We start from the raw sequence: 19,825 nt of genomic DNA, 5'->3' as shown, positions 1-19,825 counted from the left end.
ACCCAGCCCTTCAACCTATTTCATAAAGTAGCTCTCAAACGACAATCCTAGAGAATCCTAGAGAACTGTGGAACAGAGCTATCTTCACCTTCCTTCTTGAAAAGAAGTGGACACAAGAAAATATCAAACAACTAATTCCAAAGCAAACCACCAGGGCTCATGAAATCCAGCGTACATTGGTCAGGGGTTTCTCTGTCACTGATCTCCTTAGAACAGTGTGCTAACAAAATCCACGAGCTCCTGTACATACCTGTCAAGACGTCAAGTGACTTCTGGAGCTGAAATGACCATCAAAGAATGAAAAATATCCTTTTGTTACTATGTGCCATCACCAAAAGAGCACTATTCTCTATACTGTGCAGTCATTTGGCTGAAAATGAAATCTGCAGACTTCCAGTTTGGTTCATGACAATTGTTGATTCCCTTTGTTTCATTCCCATTATTTGAAGGGCCTTGATGTTTTCAGTGTCATCTAAACATAACCGGCCTATGTTGTAATTAAACTTTGATCAAATTTTTAATGGGATCTCAGAGGAAAACAGTATTTCAACTAGCATGTATTATTCTGCATGTATTAATCAAGTGAATTCTTGTTGAACTGCCTGAATTTCACATAATAACTACTCTTCTCCATTGTTAATTAGCAAAGCAGGAAAATGATAGAATCCGTTTTCACTGAAATAATACTTTTGTATCCAGAATATTCTGAAACTGTCTATTCCCTTAGTTTCAAGATATATTTTTTAGCCTTTCCTAAGGTATTTTACTTAAAAATGCAATATCCCTATATTCAAAATAGTCCAAAACATTATCAAACCATACATTTATGGCATTAAGTGCTTGAATCAGGCCAGCTGTCCCTTATAAATCACCATTAAATAGCACTCTTGTGACTATTGCTGTTAGTCAACATTTTATCAGTAATCTGTAAGCAGATCTGAAATCACCAACTGCTACACTTCTGGAATGATACAAATATTGGCCAAGTGGGAACAAGTCCTGAGTCAGATTAGTTATATGGAATATAGTAAACATAGTCATTGGTAAACTGAGTCTTCCTTAAAAACAGAGCAAAACAAAACAGAACCCCCACAGACCTGTAGGGACAAAGAATACCTATTGCTGGGGTTCACATTTCTAGAAGGAAGCTGAAAATTACTACAGTCTGGAGAAAAACTGATCTGCTTTATACGTTCTGCATAGATATAAAAAAGATTCCTTAAACTAAAAACTTAGTGTTCAGTCTCTATAGGTTATAATTTATTTTTTGAAACTGGGAAGTGATTTGGTTTCAGTAGATAAGTATGCTAACATAAAGAAAATATCCCCTAGGATAGGACTTTCAGACACACCATAAAAACATAGCAAGAACCAGCTACTGGAAGCTCAAACGAGACACATTAAAATCAGAAATTAGGCACCTTTTTAAACAAAGTATGATTAACAACTGGAAAAAAGTATACAAAATGGATTCTTTACCTCTTGTAGAAAGTGTAAGGTCATGCACTTCCAATAATAACAAGAATACATTGAGCTATAAGCTAGAAATGGCTGAGGAGAAGAAATCTCAATCCACAGTAGTCAATCACAGTCTGACAATGAACTACCTATGTGAAAAAAGGCAAACACTGCCCTAGAATGCATTGGCTCAATTATTTCTAGTAACGATGGGGGGAGTATTAGTACGGTACTGGTAAAACATTGCTAAGACATCACTTCAATTATTGTGCCTAATTATGAATGCTTGTGTTCAAAAAAGATTAACTTAGGCAGGAGCAGCTGCAGAGAAGGACTACTAGGATGATGAGAAGAATGTAAAATATGTCAAAGAGACAGAAAAAGCTTGTCTTGTTTAGAGAGAGGATGACTGCTATCACTAAATATAACGGGATTGTAAAGGAGCTGTTTAAACCAAAGGACAATCCCATTATAAGAACAAAGGGTGGGAGCTGGACTTGAATAAATTTACTGTAATTTAGATTCCTTTTAATCACTAGGCAAATGAAGCATTGAAACAATTTTGCAACAGGAATTTGGGAGATAAACGACTCTGACCAGCTTTAAGACAGAGCTTAAATCCACAGATTTTCAAGCTACAGCATCACTGTCATGGCTCCTGCAGCACCAGGGACCAGAGCCAGACTGAAGTGTCCCCTCCTGGGGATGGTTCACCAGCACCACGGGGGTCAGTTGTCAAATGGGCCAGTCACCCCCAAACTGCCGAAATCGAGCTTGAATTGTGATCAAGCCCTGAATATCTTTCTTCTCTTCTCTCAAAGAAAAGAAAATGATATCTTTGTAGAATCAGCATAGTTTCCACGCTCTCTGTCAATGTCAGAAGTTCACTTTTAGAAACTTGCATGAATCATTAATATTTTTTTTTCAAGGCAAAACTCAAATTACACTGAAAATACCATGTTTAAATGGACTCGTACTAAGGTTCACATGACAAATAAGTAGTATTTAGATCAGGCTGCCAAAAATAAGAATTACCTGGATATCAAACAAATGTTCATTGTTTCTCTTGTACTTCACGTGAGTAAGAAGCACTGCTTCAGCCGCAAAAAGACAAGTTAGCATTTATTAACAGTAGTTCAACTTAATGTTGTCTGACTTGATTAAATAAACGTTGCTGCAGGCACCTTTCTTGTTGCATATGAAGTGGTGAAGCAGTCCTTTACTTTAATAGCAATCTAGCTGCAGTATGATTATATATTTTCCTCCCAACCCCCCTAGTTTTTTAAAAAAGGTCATTTCATTACATCGGCTTCCTGAAACAGTTCAGATTTATTATTTGTCCTCAGGGCACAAAAAAATGCAAAATCTACTTATGAAGACTCTTAAGTTATTTTCCCTTGATTAGAATAATTTTTAAACTACTTATAGCTTCCTACCATGCTATCAGTTTTTGCTTTCTTGAATGCCATGGCTACTCTAATTAGATTGATAGTTTCTCACTTTGTTATTTCTGAGAACTGTAGAACTATATTTAAAAAAAAAAAACAACCAACCCACTCAAGAAACAAACTGCAGATAAAATGAATGAGGATTCAATGTTAAAGTGTAAGTTCCTCTGTGTTCAGAATTATCACTAAGTTTTTGTGAAACAAGGTATTTTTTTCATGTGACTTGTGGAACTCATAAAACCATGTCTACAATTATTTCCCTTGAAAGCATCCACTTGACTGTATCTCATTCTTATCAGTTTCAGAGTTCATGTTTTTCCTCTGGTTCGACTACTCACCTTCAAGATGTTTTGTTTAGTGACAAAAAAATTAGAGAGAATACTGTACATTTTCTTTTACTAGTAAAACAAGGAAAAAAGTTTTTGTCAATTAAAAAAGACAATTAAAATAAAGACAAAGCAGGGTCTTTTGTTATTTGCGTTAGACTGATTCATGAAAATGAGTATTAGTTGAATGAGTTTTTAACGTTTTTCTTATACAAGTAGGATTTTTTTAAAAACTGACATTATCTGTTGAAGCCATTTCTATTTCATTTCATTAATTTATAAATAAATATCTAAGATAAGCACAGAAAGCTCAAAATAAAACATGCTACAAGATTACAATAGGTAGGACTCAAGAACCTGGACCCTCTCATAACTGGTCAGCAGATGCCTCTGTTGGAAATTGCAAATGAATTCAGTTCAAAATTAAATGCTTTCTAAGTCATTCACTGGAGACTGGAATTCAGTCTTTAAATACACATGGGAAACCGTCAAATGTGAGTCAATAAAACAATGTATGAAAAGCCACTTGTCCTGGTGAGACTCTTCTACACCAGCTTTTGAGAAAGCACTTCAGAGGGTTTGCAATAGCACAAATTCCACAGCCAGCATAAAACCAGATTAACAGTAACCTTTCCTCCTTTTTCTTACCCTGTGCCAGCAAGGTGACATAAATAGAATTTCACTTAAATAACTGTATTTAATATTTTTTTAAAAAAATTGCTTCCTATAATTTTTAAGCTATGCTTAAAGGATATCATAGCTACACTTCAGCTATTCCCAAGGTTGAACTATGAAGTGGTTTGTTACCAAACCCAGACAATACCCTGCGTTTCTGAAGGAGAAAAGCCAGGGTGGGACTTGGCTCCAGACGGAGACAATGTAGACGTGCCTGCATGTGAGCAAGGAGTCTCGACTCCTCACAGACATTGGAGGTCTGATCAGCCCAGGCCGTGGGACATGTGTCTGCCTTAGGACACTAACTCCCTACATGTTACCAGCTGTATCAACTGCACAGTGATGTCTGATGACACCTGAGATGCTTGAGGCATCCAGGAGATACAAGACCTGATGGAGTTTCATGTTCTCCTCTGGCAGGTGCTGGAGGCTGGGTGGTGGCATAGGGAACCTCAACTTGCTGCAGATGTCTGAGTATGGATGGTTGAATCTGACCCTAGACTGAGCATAAGGGGGCTGCAGTGCATATTCCTGCTCTAAGATGTGTGAATGTGGCCCAGATGACATTTTTAAATCTCTTTAGGGTAACATTTTTGTTTGGGACTTTAATTAGGGAGTACCCACCTTCCTAAAAACAAGGATGGAAGGGAAGAAATCAGGAATTCATATAAGCCCCAACATTTTCTTCTGCAAATATTTTATCTCAGAAAACAAAACTCTATATTTCTTTCTCTAGTGTAAAAATCTGTATTTCAATGATTGCTTCATGCTCAAATAAATATAAGCTGGAAGTATAGCAAAATTTCCTAAGCAATTTTTCATAAATATACAATTTAAATTTCCATATTTGGCTGACAAATGACGTTGTAAAGCTCAGTCACAGAAAAGCCAAAGAAAATTAACCACTTGTAAGCTGACCTTACCTTTGCTCTTACTGGAGAGTCAGAGCTTTCCTAGCATTTTACTTAAAGGACAAACACCATAGTCCATTTTTTCTGGCTGGTTTGTAAATTTATGTTTTGAATATTAATTGAAGTAAATTTATCAGATGGAATTCCTCTGCTATGGGACAGAGATACTATGCCACTGATTTCTCTGTATTAAACTTTTAATATTCTCATGACCTACCCGAAGTAGACAGCTTTTTTCCCCCCATGGACTATTGTGCACTTCCAACAAACTGTATACATCTCTTTTGATGACTGTTAAGATCTTAAAAGTTGGTTTTCTAAGGAACATCCCAATCAATTACATTTAAAATGCTTCAGATGCTATTAAGTCAAAATGTAAAAAGTGTTCTATTTACAAAGTCCCTCAAGCTCTATGAGTCAATCTGTCTCTCTCACCCCTATGAGTTCACTGAATCCAGCTTTTTTCCATGTGAAGTGACAGCAACTTCTTCCTTGAGCATATTTATGTAACCACAAACTTACAAAGCTCCAGGAACAGTCCAGTTTAACCATATTGCTTCAGCAGTTAATCAGCTCACCAACACACTGCTCCTTTGCCCTGAAGAGTTTATAGTACACCTTCTACCCTCCCCACCAAGCACAGCTACATCTCCCTTCACACTTGTTTTTTCCCACAAAATTGCCCCCCCAGCTAGTCTAACAACTAATAATATGACTGATACCATATTGTAATAGTGTATAGTCATCCTTGTAGTGTTTGCATTCCCCATACTTTATATGTTTTATAGTCTTAGATTGTTCCATCAAATAAAGAAGAAAATGTGATCTATGACATTTTGTTTTGAGATTCATATCTGAGCTACTCACCTTGGTTCCTTATGAAATCAGCATGAAGAAATCAGTAGTTTCAGGAGACAAGTCATCTGACTACTTCAGATGTCTACTGCAGGGTAAGATGCCCTGTGTGCCCCAAAGTGCCAGTCTCTCTCCCCAGGGGAACCAGCTGCTCACCACAACCCCCTGCCATAGCTGAATATGACATCCATCTTTCAAAATTCCTCTGGATGAACAGCAACTAGTGTCAGAAAATTACCTCTTCAGAAGTACTTTGCACTTCAGTATCAGCCTTTGGAAAAAAAAGGCACCTGAAGGCATGTCTGTGTGTGAATGCCTCAGCCAGCCAGCCAAGTTCCCCATGTCATACACAGAAAAAATAAAGTACCTAATGAAAGGATCCTCAGGCTGAGAAGATCCATCTAGGAGTAAAACACAGAAGAAAACCCTAAATGTTCACAGTTTTAAAAATGTGAAAAATTCAGTAACTGAATTCCTCAGAAACATTTCTCAGGATAGAAAATGTTGTTGAATTTTACATATCTTCCTCAACATATTTCAGTAGAGAAAAAATAAACATTTATTTGTTCCATGCTGAGCAAAAAGTCCTTTAGATTATCACACATATTTGGTAAATTCTTCAGAACAAATTTGAATTCTGTGTTCATGCAAAATCTTTAGCCAAATTTCAATTAGAAAGAAGCATACATCTCTTTGATAGTCTCAGGGAAAAGTGCAGCTAAAGCACATCCAAGTTTATTTTGGTTGAACTCTTGGCAAATTATGACTGAAGATTTTTTAAACAGTTCATTATATCTTTGCCCTCCTTAAGCAAAGGTTATCACAAAGCTGCCTGTTATAGTGAATTATGACTACTGGGTGGTCACCAGTGTCTGTGATATTACTTATTACATGTTCAGTGATAAATTTAAGTAGGTAGTTAACAAAGAGAAATCTCTACCAAGACCTTTATTATGGAATCCAAAAATAGTTAAGTTTCATTTATAGGGGAGAAATAATGAGCTCAATGTCTATACGTGCTGAGCAAGTAGATAGAATTTGCTGTTCACATCAAAATTTAAAATTTATACTTAATCTTTCTAAAAAATAAGATTTGCAGCATAGAACAGCTCTTAAATATATTTTTTAATTTAGACTTCATTAATGTTCATATTCTTAATCTTAACAGCTAATGTTGTCAGCATTTATTGATTCAGCCTTCTAATAATGACATCATCTTTCCCAGCATGTCAGAGAATGTCAAGGTGACTGTGATGCCATCTGACTGGAGCATGACTCTGATGTCACAAAATGTTTTGTGCCAGTTGTTTATCCAGAAACAGACATGTAGAAAATCTCATAGTGTTAGAGGAGCAAAATACTGACTTTATTAATAATCTGCTATGTAAAATGTTTCATCGCTTACTGTAATGCTGCCAAAATGGCATTGTCAAGTAATTATTTAAATAGTTTTATTTAAATAAACTAGAACTCAATGAGAGTGCTTTGACCAACATCACATCTTCCCAAAACACCATGAGGTTTTCACAACATGCAGCTATTTAATTTCATGTTATCCTAAAAAAAGCATTTCCACACAGCTGCAAAGCATCTTTGCTTTCCTAAAAGGAGGTTGGATATTGTACTTGTGTATCTCATGGATTTCTTCTGAAGGTGTGTTTCCTTCAAGCATTGAACCAGCTCAAGCTAAGGCTTATGAACAGACAATTGCTTTGGTTACAAACTGCAATGATTTTAATAAATTGCATTATTTTTCCTAAGGGTTGAAATGACACAAGAATTACAGTATATTGATTCATCTCATAAATGTCAAGAAATCCTGCTTAAGTTTTTTAATCTTGAAGTTATAGTTTTGAACTAAAAGGCATACTTTGTCACAAGCAAAAGTCAGTGTTCACATGACAGTAGGTCCAGTAGGTCACCAAAAGCAGTAGATAAACTAATAAAATATGAACACATGTATTTTGTTAAATTAAAAATCATCATTCTTTCTCCTTCTCTTTAAAGAACTTTATAAAATAAGGTGCAACCTCATGCCTGGACTGACATGATCACCCTGGAATAACAGATTTCATTTAGTCCTAAAATCCACCAAAGCAGAACTGAGATACAACCCTACCCCAAGGAGTAAGGACTTCATGTGAAGGACTGATTTTTTTTCTTCCTGGGGATTTTGTAGCAGGGATGACTGAAATGAATCACTTTAGCCTGACTGACTCAGGCTCTTGTGAGGTGATGCTCGCCTATGAACAAATGCCTTTTAGTAACTTCACAATTTTCACTTCAGTCTAACTTCAGTTTCTAACCTCAGCAATGTACTGTAATTAGTAAACACCCGTTTTTGCCATGACCCAAGCTGTGAGCATGACCCTGTCCCATGTAAAGGCATAATCCTTTCCTCTCACCACCTACCAACACTGCCGGCGATAGCTGAGTGGGAGCAGCGCAGAGGGGCTCTGCCCTTCCCTCTGTGCACCGAGAGCACAGGAGCTGGTCCTGCTCCCACCACGCCGCACAGCAGCACGGGCTTGGCTGCCACCTTCTCTAGTTCACATATTTCAGCATCTGATAAAGATGCAACCATACCAATTATTCCCTACAAACAGCAATTCACTTTCATCAGTATATTCTTGAAAACTGGATTATTCCTTTTAGAAGACCTGGAGCAGATTTTTCTTGTGAACCATCTCCAAAAACACACAAATGCTTATCAGTCACAACCACTGACAACAGACAAACAGTGAAATCAGCTGGTAGGACAGGTGATGACCGGGATCTTAGCAGAGGGCTCTTGAGCTCCATTCTCCCGTAAGTCTGATTTTTCACCACATATAATCAACTCCACTTTGAAACACAACAAATTGGCAGATATGGGGGAAGCAGTCTGATCGCAACATTTGTTTGTCATAATATGCCAGAAATTAGTTTACAAACTTGTCTTCGAAATTACAATAATAACCATTTCCCAATATCATTCCACATTTGCAAGAGGCTTCAATGCATCTTAATTGATGAAGTCCAAGAGCCCACTAATTTGAGCTTGAATATGCCATCACATCCTGAAAAACACAAAATGCAGGGAAAATAATAGGCCTGGCACAATGGGAAAGTTGGGGAGAGAGGGTTCTGACTGAGTGTTGCAGTCCAACACATGACTATCAGGCATGGGACAAGAAGCAATGCAGGCAGGCACACTGGCAATGTGAAGTTCATGCAGTCATGGGAACATTTGCTTACTACATTCTTGAGGCATACACAAATAGAATGTAATTTTAAGATGGCCCTAAGTTTCTAGATGATGGCCTTTTTTCCCCCCACATTATTAAAGATACCTCTCTGTTACTATGAATTACCATGTAGCTTCAGCCTGTCAATCCAACTGAATGTAGCTCTCAAAGCATAATGACAACATCTTTTAGAGGGGAAAGTATTTTGTTATTGTTGCTGTAATCAATGAATTAATTCATTTCTCCTTGACTTTTCTGCACTATTATCCATACTATAATAACAGTCATGAACAGTTAAAGATCAGGTTTTATTGTACCAGCATGTCTGTACAGAATAATAAAGAAGAAAGTCCTTGCTTTAGAAATCATGCTCTAACAGGTGAACAAATAAGACAAATGCTATTGTTAAGAAAATAAAATAATAATAAAAGAGAATTGAGTCATACATTGGCATTTTTCTAACTGATGCCAAACAGGAGTGATTTACCCATAAAAAACAGAGAAGGTGGATTTTAAGTCAAGATTTCAGTGGGAACAAGCAGCTCAGCAAACTTTCAGGCATTTCCCATGCACAGAGGCCACTGAAGAATTAGAGGTTCATGGCTCACTTCTTGATACTCCCCCTTCAGTGCCTCCTGGGGTAGAAGAGTGGGAAGTTCAAGGTCTCAGACTCTGCAACTATTGTATTTGCTAATCTATGATGCAAGAAAATGGCCAGACCAACCCATGTATCTGGTTGCCCTGCATGTCCTTCTCTTCCAACTATCTTCTCTTGCCTTGTTTTACTGAATTCAGTGCTGTATCTCCAAGATTCAGAGTCTTGAGGTGTACCTACACTGAGGTTTAGGTGTGTTTTAAGAGTTGGAATAACAGTGCAGAGTCCTTAATGAATGAGTTAGGTACTGTACTCTGCATGGAACTGTGCCTCAGTGCAGGGATGGAGGAGCCCTGAGGATGACACAGGTTGATGTGATGCCTTAGGAAGCCCCAGGGTATCAAGAGATGCACAGGGCAGCTGGGCCCTACCCTTGTCCCATGCCCTAAAGCTCTAAAAACTGTTCACTCGCACCAAATTTTCCTACATGGTCATTACTGAAGTCCACCTCGTTTTCCAGGTGCCAAGTTTGACATCAGGGACTGATACGTGGAAAGGCTGAGCACACTCAACCCACACTGGAATTAACAGGGGCTTTTCAACATACAAACTCCTATGCAGTGCTCAGCATCTCCAAAAGTCAGCTCAGTCATCTTAAAGTGGGTACTAAACTTGCAGGATACCTTTAATCTTAATAACGGTTTCTAATTTACTGTTGGTAAAATGGAAATAATGCCACAAGCTCCACTGTGTATGTTTTTTACAAAAACTAAATATTTGGAATATGTTGGCTAGCAGCATTCAGTTCAACATGGTATTTCAAATTAGAATGAAAACGGAGTGAGGAACAAATACATACGTGTATATATGTGAGGTTGTGTGTATATTTATATAAACATTATTTTCCATTTTTAAAAGGACCCACAATTTGCACACTTCAAAACGCACTAATTACTTTCAATAAGTATTAGTATAGTTAAAAATCACCAACCTGTCACAATGACTGTTTTAACATCTTAATATTTTTAATGAAATCCGTACCTTATTGGGATCAGAGTCTTCTCAGAGATATCAGGTACCAAAAAACCTGATCTGTTCACTTAAACTTTTACATCAGTTTATTACTGCATGCGTTTTATCAAAAATTAAAATGCAGTTAAAAACACATTAAAATTCAGTGATGCTTTAACTTTTCCCCATACTTTTTTATGGCCACTCAAGGGAGAAAAACAGATGTATATAAGATCTGGAAAAACATCACTACTGAATAAATGTACTTGCTAAACTGGACCAAAATTGGCCCCAACACTTCAATTCACACTTTGGTTTTGGCTATGTAAAACTATCTCCAAAGGCATTTTCTTGTTTAAGAACTCCAGGGGCCTTTATAAGCACTGCCACACTGGAAAATAGTTCTCTCCATCTTTCTTTTCATCCACAAGGCATTAAGTGTTGCCTATGGCATTAAACACCCACCTGCACCCACTACTCAAAGTTAACAAATACAAGCAATGTTACATGTGCCACACTTCTACATAGGTTCATTCTGCTTTTCAGCCTTGACCACACAGATACTAGCTGAAGCTATAGGTGTATTTGAAAGGTTAAAAGCTTGAGTTACTTTACTGTCATCTACATAACGCTCCAAAGACATTTGAAATAAATTATGGAGCAGATACTATCACTCACTTTTATGAATGCCAAACTTAGGGCTTATCAGCACATTAAGAAAATTGGATTTTAATGTCCAAGAGCTTCTGCTGCTGTGGCAGGGGGTTAGGGTAGACCAGACAAGTGCAAGAGTATGTGCAGAAATGGGTGAAAGCATTCAGGGTGATGAGGCTGGGTCAAACTAGACTCCAGCTAGGCCAGTTTAAGCATTTTCTGTTTAGGCTCCCTGCCTGCCTAGCTTGTTTCTTCAACCCTGGGGCATTGCTGTTTGCCTTATACAGTTACATGTGGGGGATTTTCCACCTCAGCAGTCAAAATACTTGAGGATACAGTTCCTTGTCAGGTGAGCATGGGCAATTAATGCCTGTGCCATGATAATGAATATGTGTTGTGTATGAAAAGGGTTTGAGCTTTATTAAGGCACATGTGATAATCAACCACTTGTAGAAATGGTCCACTTTCAGCCATAGAGACATTTAAGTAGTAATTAAACATTGTGACACACAAACTTTGAAAGTTTTGTCATCATTATGGTTTCATTACATACCATTTGCAGGGGGGAATATCTTAAAACTAAACTCAGATGTAAACTTTCTTGACCAATGTCAGTTTGGCACCAACTCACTATTTAATTGACTGTTAACAAATTCTCCAAGATATGACTGCTGTACAGATATTTTATCTTCCTGTTAATTGGTAATTATGCATTGGCAGGAAAAACAGTGTTTCTTTCCAATTATTCCAGAACTCCGTGATTATTTAAACTTTGCTAATTAGCAGCAGAGGGCTGGTACATCTTCTGGGCAAATTGTATTTGATAATCTCTATTAAAATATACATGGCATTAGTTGACTTTTAACAAACAACAACAACAAAAAAATGGCAGTTCAAAGGGTATTAGATACAGCACAAGGCAAATGGGGGCCTATTAAAACTTCCCCAACTGTTCTAATGAGAATGCCGAGGGTCATTTCTTCTTAGTTTACCATCTGTTTGGTTTCTGGCAAATATCTCCGGTGTGAAGGGAGGGTCCTGGAGCCCATTTGGCTTGTCACAAAGTAAAGCAGGGATCTACAGCAATTTCAGTAAGTTACAAAACTTCACTTCAAGAGCAGTAGCATGTACATAGCCAAAAACTTTTTTTCTTTTTAAGACCTGGCATTTACTGATTATTCCTTACTTTTCAAAGCTGTGAACAAGCATGGAGAGGCAAAGACTGAGCAGGGAGGATCAATTTTACAGGCTCACCTAACAAGAAAAATCCAACAGTTGGCCTTTTTCCATCTCACAATGTTAGTGGGGGATATTTTCCTTTATCTGTCAAAATCTGAAAGCAAAACATTGCCCCAGAACCATCAGTGTTTGCGCATAAACTGATGCCAAGAAAGAAGCCTCTGAAGGCTCAAAACCACGTGCCCCATCCTGGAGCAGAGGGAGCCTTGGATGCCTCCAGTGCACAGTCTGGACTGATGCACTGGCAGACCTGGAGAACACGACCACAGTGTTTTCTGTGGTACCCACCCCCTTGGAGATGATGCTGTGGGTGCCCTTCAACTACCAAGGCACCCTCTTTGCCCTTCTTCTGGAGATGAAACCAGCAGCATCACCAATAACATCCACCTACAGTGGATGCTCATGTCCTTTGAGACAAAGGATGATACAGGACCAGGAATATATTTTTGTCCTTCTCCCAAATTCCCAACTCATACAGAGCCAGATCAAAATGACCATTCACCTACAAATAGGAAGGAGTTTTTGGGTTTGGTTTGCTATGCAAACATGTATGTAGCCAAAATACCAAGCAGAGGATTATGTGAAGGCTGCCTTAATTCTGTCAAAAGGCAATAGAATAATTTTAAAAGAAAAAAGTACAAGATAAAATGTAATGCCAAGTAAATTATTTCTGCTGATTGCTCTTCCCAGGATTTCCTCTAGGAAATTAATTATTCACCCTATTTTAAGGAATATATGTAACTATTCAAATCTTTTTTTAAATCCCAAAGAGTTAATGTATTGTTTACAGTAGGTGTGATCACCTTCATGTATAGAAACAAATACTTGCAAAAGGGGAAAGATTGCAAGATGATCAATCATATTCTGTTTTTTGCTTTCTAGCAGATGCAATTCCCCTATTTAAGCACTAAAATATTTCCACTCTCATTGCAGGCTACTTTATAAGTTGCTGAGTTAAACAAAACCTAAAATTCACCAGCAGTTTATGACCTCACAGTAGAAAGGAGACATCCACTTTAAAAGATAGTAAATTACAAGTTGCATAAACCTGCACAGAAAATAAACCAAAAATGTTCTGTTAGCCCGTTATGCCTATGGCAATACTTTCAGTGTAATGAGAGATTTGAATCCACTGTCTCTACCATAACAGAGCCTATGGACTTCCAAAAGGACATTTTTGATTTAGGTTGAAAGGTGCACACACAAATATTATAGTGAAATTACTTGTTTATTACACATTTAGTAAAAGGTAAACATCAGTGTAGTAATTATGATTTTGTATTAAATTAGGTTTTGGGGGGTAACTATACAGGCTTATATTTTCCACTGTAGTTTATAAGATACTAATTTCACCAAACTAAAATTTTTAATAATTTGGCATGTGTGCACAATGTGAAAATCTACCAGGGAGTCAGAAAGCTTTGGGAAGAACCCAAATACATGAAGATGCAGTGTGACTGGCAGGTCAAAGGCAAGCTTTGATGTGCACAGCCCAGCACATCTGTCTGCTCAACCAGCCTGTCAGCCGGGAAGATCCTGTGTAATGAGACAGATTCAGGTCCTCAGCACACAGTGCTCCTTATCACTGCTGAGGGATTATGCTCTAATCATCTCCTTTAATTGTAAAAATGAAACTGCATTCCTTGCTTTCCAGGGAACATGGCTTTGGAGGAGCTGAGCTGTATTTTCATACTTATCCCAGGTTACAGACCAGTACCCCTACCACCCACCAAACCCATTTAACATTAATCTCATTTGCAAGCAATCATTCCCATCAAACCCACCACTGCATTTGTAGCTTTCTAACGTGTTGTTTAGTACTTCTGTCTCTCACCTTCCTCTTCTCTATTTGGGATAAATCAAGCTGTGAGAGCCCCTAAGTGACTGTATGGACATCCTGGCTGTATGGGAGGGTAGGTGGGCTGATAAACCCCAGAGCATGACCAGCAGATGACCCAAGATATCAAAAAAAGGCCAAACACCAGCAAAGACCCTCCAAGTCAAAAGCAGAAGGAGGGAAGAACACAGAGATGGAGAAATCCCACAGGAGTTCAAGATATTTCTCCAGAGACAGACAAGATGTGAATGACAGTGAAGGGTATCAGTATGGCTTGAGAAAGGGAGAGATGAAGAGCAGGATTGCTCTTCAGCAGGTAACGCTGAAGGACATGGAAATGATCCCAAGTACACACCACACTGAACAGGAAAGGAGAGTGGAAATGATACAGGAGAGATGCAACTTACGGTATCTGTATCAAGGGATCTAACGAAGAAAGAAACACTACTCTTAAAAGCTAGGTTCAAGGGTCATATCTTTGCTAAAGGATCCTCACAGTTTGGTTAATGAGGTTTCAAGTACACATTGATGATTTATCCCAGTTCTAATTTTACCTTTACAGTTTTAGTTTTACCTTAATCTGAACCTAGACAATGGTTCATCTTGGGACAAAATATTAATTATGATCATTAAGTTTTATCACCAAAATCTCACACATTTCTCCCTAAAAGAGTTGTTAGAAGGCTTCCCAAATAAAAATTTCAGCAAGTTTCATGTCAGTGTAATCCCACATAGGAAAACAGGAGCTATTTCTTTGGCTACACAATGTATATTGCAAGAGAAAAAAAAGATAACCCTTCGAATTAACTCTGTTAGCAGTAACGTATTTTATCTTTTTTTCTTCAAAGCTTCTTGACACAGTTAACTAGCTGTGATAACTGTCAATGATTGTGTCTGCGTAAAGTGACTTCCTAAATTGGGTAATTAAAAGATAATTGTAGCCACAATATGGTAACTTGTGGCACAAAAGACAAATATATGTATGTTGGGAAGACTTCATACTGTCAAGGCAGACTGGGAGATTATGATAATCTAGCGTGACCTCCTGTGTAACACAGACAAGAACATTTCAATGGTAATATTGCTAGGAAGAAAAAAAAATAGTCTTCCCTGCTCTGTATGCAAACCCTATCAACCCAATTTCAGAATATTTTTATCTTCAGATTTTAAAGGCCCAGTTTCAGCCCCCTCATCTAATCTATGATAAACCACATAAATCTTTGAATTGAGGTCTCTGAACCTGACATAGTCCCCAACATTTAAAAAAAAAAAAAAATTGTAGCAAGCTAAATCTAACCTGAACATCATGACCACTGACTGGAAAGGAGGAGCGTCTTTGCTGATTGCAAGTGATGACAAAACAGATGGATCCAAGGTTTCTGGAGAAAGCACTTTATGTTTCTTCAGAAAACAAAACAATGCCATTCCCACCTACTATTTTATTAAACAATATATTAAAAACTGTGGATACTCTTTTTATACTACAGATGGTAGAATTTAAAATATTGTTAAATTTTTAAACTAATAAATCATTTTTAAAAGTCCATCATTTGCATGCTAAATTCTTTTTGGAACAGGCCAGCCTTCTCATCTCCCACTGCAGAGTAGAGAAAGGAAAAGTTTATGTAGCTCTCAGTCCTGGCAGCCATCAGTACATCATGGAATGAACATTCATATAAAGTTAAGAAAAAATGTCAATGGCTTTTGAAATTAACTTTTTCCTGCATCAGCAAAGACACTGCACAAGATTATCATCTCCTGTGAAACATTCAGATTTTTATTTTTTTTTCAATATAAGTGGAAGTTTAGGAGCTAGCAAAGAAAAACAGCAAAATGATATTTTTATTTAAAATGTTGCATAACTAACAATGGCAACACAACTGACCCTAGAGTTTGCCTGCAGAATGTTCAAAAGAAAGGTCAAAGATGGCAGTTGTTTTTTCTGAAATGGATGATGGCATGCTGGAGACAGAGTAGCAAGACATCCCCTGAGCATGATGTTTGAAAATTTGTATTGACAAGCAAAATGACATGCTCCAGCCATGCATGACTGCTTTTGCAGCTCTTTGGCTTTTATATTTTCCCAGCCTGTTGGTTATCTCACCAGTGACCAAATGGTCAAAGTATCACATCAAGAGCTAGAAAATTACCTTCTGCAAGTTAAAAAAGGCCATGTCTTTTTTCCTGTCACCCATCACATGTTACTTTGACATCTGTCTCAGTGAGACATCCACTATAACAGCCCTGTTCTACAGATGAAGATAAAAATTTAGGAAAAAATACAGATGTATTTGTAAATGCCAAAGCTATTTAGGTTCTTAAAATTTCACTTAGTTTCCATTATTAAACATTTACTTGCAATTAAACATGACCTGTATACCTTGCCCAGCGAGTTTGCTATACAGGGCCATGATCTCCCCAACGACATGTTACAAACACCTATTTTATAGCAAGATAATAGCTTGCCAGTAACTCAATCATGACAAAAATCTCACATTAAGTGCTTTCCATCTCACTCCAACAGATCCTGTTCATCTTGTAAAGAGTACAGTTGGAAAGCAGAAACAGCAGTACTGCTTCTTCCAGAAAAGTGTATCTTTCAGTGCATTTTGCATAAGACATTAAAAACCTGTGGCATCTGTGCTCTTCCCTTTAAAAGGCCAAGAAAAAGGTTTGAGCTTCATTGGTGATGTTATTCAGAGGCAAAGCCCTTCCCTTCTCAAATTCCTCAATATAGTTTTAAATAATGTGCTACTTAGGCAGCATTCTTTCATTTTCAAGCCAACGTATGTCTGCTGTATGACACTCACATGTCCAGGCCACTTGTGTTTCAAATGCATTATAACAGAGATAATTAGCATGAAAGATTGTTATGAAGAAAGTAATGCATTTTAACCCCAACAGATAAATGAACATTTAAACATGCTACTGCAAGTGCAGCACAGTTGGTGTCCCACATGACTGGTACCTTCACCCCAGATCGCTTGTTTAGGGGTCACAGAGTTCCTCCACTTGGAGGAACACAATACTTACAATTATTTGTAAGGATATAAAAAAATGCTACCAAATAACAAACTGCAGAAAGTACAGCTGTAAATTACTTGCACAAATTTAGAACAGATGTTTCAAAAGCACTTGTCCTTAGCACTGCTGGCCTGGCTGCTACTGCTGAATGCTACAGCAGCACTTGAAATATATAATAATTCTGCAAAACCTGTCCTACCCCTTTTACTACAACTCCAGTTTTCATACATGGAAAATAATTGCTTATATAAAATACTTTAACCAGCATTCTAGTTTCAAGGAAGATGCTATTGTTAAGTGAATGGAAAAAGTAGGTTGACATAAGCTCAGCAGAATCAGTTTTTCAGCCCAAGAACAGTTAGATGCTTTGGGCTAAATGTTTTAGTTGATACAAAACACTGCACCATTTACAAATGGCTATTTTAACCATTTAGCTGTTGAGGCTTTTCTGTCTTAAAATTCATACAATTTAGTATACCAGTACCAGGGCTGACCACAGACGAAGAGAGTGGAGGAAGAAATAAAAGCTGTCTAAAAAAACCACAACTGCCTTATCTCCTTGACTCCCACTGACTTCCATGTATTGTTGATTACTCAGTCTAAATTAACCTGTTGCAGTAATTGTGGTTTTATTGCTGTCTTTTGTACTACCCTGGGTTGCAGAATGTAAGTTACACACTGGACTTACCAAATCCAAAAGCACTGGAACCACCAACGCTCTGGGAAGCCTGAACACTTGTAGAGGTGTAGAGTCCAGTTACCAGTAAGCCATCAAAGAAGGTACTTGTTGAAATAGTCACTGAAATGAGAGAAATAAAATACGTGTAATTATTTATAAGCAGTACTTAAGATCTTGTACACATTCTGTGAGCAGATTCTTGCCTTTGAATGAGATCCTATCATTCAGTACAGTGAATTCATCTGAATTCCCCCAATACTTACGACATTTCAATGACTTTAAATTGGCTTTCCCATGTAATTTGCCCAAATAACTTGTTCAGCATTCAAGCTGTGTGTGCCAAGTTTCAATATGCTCCTGTACAACTTCCTCAGGGTTTACTTGAAGCAAATTGACTGTTTTAAAGGTAAACGACTGGCATTTATTGCCTTCTGACTCGGCGTCTATTCCTAAATGAATCATAAATTCTATACCCGAAATCATCTGCAGCAGAAACCAGACACAAATTGAGCATTGCAACAGAATCTGAAATGAACATCAGAAGGGTGGTCATGGCCATTGCTGCTTGGGAAGTTGCCTTTGCTAGAAGCACAAAACTATACTATATACCTATATACTAAATGTGCGATGAGTTAGTAAAACATAGCATTGGAATATATGGCTTGTAAGTAATTGTCAAGACAATAGAATATAGTAAAAGCAATGAAATAACCAGGATTATGGTGCTGTTCTTTCTGAACCTAAATAGGGTGCTAAATTATGCTTATCATGCATATTATACACACTTAAATTGTATGAGCATTTGGTCATTACAGATTATGTGTATTTAAATAACTCATTCATGTATTTTTAAGAGATTCTTAGGTATTATCAGTAATCATCCAAATAGCATGTGCAAGTAACAGTGGAATTTATATATTCTTTTTTAGAATTGACAAATCTTACAATATTTATTTAATTTTTGTAAACACTATTTCTCACATTTTTACTTTGGTATCTTTCAGACTGTATTATTGTATACTTAACATCAGTTTCACAGTTCTAACTTGGAAAGACTTAAATTACTAAGTGATGGGTTGTTCCTATTATATAAATGCAATATCCTCTATGGCCAGAATGATGTCTCTAATCCTGCAGCAGCACGCAACCTTCTTTGCTTCATAATAATCTCCTGTCCAAATATTCTAATATTAGGCTGAATATCTCTGAATTGAAAATAAGAACTAGGATATTTTACCAAAAAATGAATTAATTAGCTCAACAATGAGGCAAATTCTCTTCTCTTTCTCTTCTGTGTCTAATATCATCCTTTTCTACATCTAATGTCTTTTTTTTCTTCAATCTTTACCCATCTTTATTTAAATGTGGATAAACTGCATTGCAAATCTACAGCCTACCATATAGGATTTTTTTTTTTTAAACTGCATTATAAAGGGCAAAGAACCTGCAAGGAGATCCACACAAAAAAAGTCTCCCTGCTGAAGAGCAGTTTCATGACTTGTAGCCTCATACACTAAAGATGCATCACACCCTTGTTTACCACACTGGTTCTGCTATCATACTTTAATCCTTTCCCCCCCCCCTTAACATGCAGAGATCAATGCTTACTGATAAACTCAATCTCTCCCTACATCATGTTCCACCTCCCCATGTTGCTCCCTCTGGCTGGGAACATCATGAGCCAGTGACTGGCCAGGGAACTGAAGCAAGATACTGTAGGTGGCTGCTAGTCCATTCACTGGTGATACACATTCAGCAATGAAACAGCTAGGTTTTTTAAACCCCAATGTTTCCTCTGGGGTACATACTGGCTTAAACTTACTGTTAAAAATAAACATTGAGAGTGTCTTTGTTCTGAGCAGAGGTGCAATATTTACCATGTTTTA

The 19,825-nt window shown here is 37.4% G+C and overlaps 1 protein-coding gene across 1 annotated transcript in view; it reads right to left on the bottom strand.

The window, feature by feature from the left end:
- Positions 1–19,291, bottom strand: part of RELN (reelin) — a 243,611-nt gene extending 224,320 nt beyond the window's left edge. Inside the window, exons 1-2 of the mRNA XM_026868008.1 lie at positions 19,288–19,291; positions 17,949–18,104 (exon numbers count right to left, since the gene is read on the bottom strand). Coding sequence (XP_026723809.1) covers positions 17,949–18,104; positions 19,288–19,291 — 160 coding nt within the window. The remainder of the gene's footprint in view (positions 1–17,948; positions 18,105–19,287) is intronic.
- Between the last annotated feature and the right edge of the window lie 534 nt (positions 19,292–19,825).

Source organism: Athene cunicularia (genome assembly GCF_003259725.1).
Source record: "Athene cunicularia isolate RWA chromosome 1 unlocalized genomic scaffold, athCun1 chr1_part2, whole genome shotgun sequence".
Taxonomy (NCBI): domain Eukaryota; kingdom Metazoa; phylum Chordata; class Aves; order Strigiformes; family Strigidae; genus Athene; species Athene cunicularia.
The sequence above is the reverse complement of the archived record's forward strand: the minus strand, read 5'-3'. Positions and strand labels throughout refer to the sequence as shown.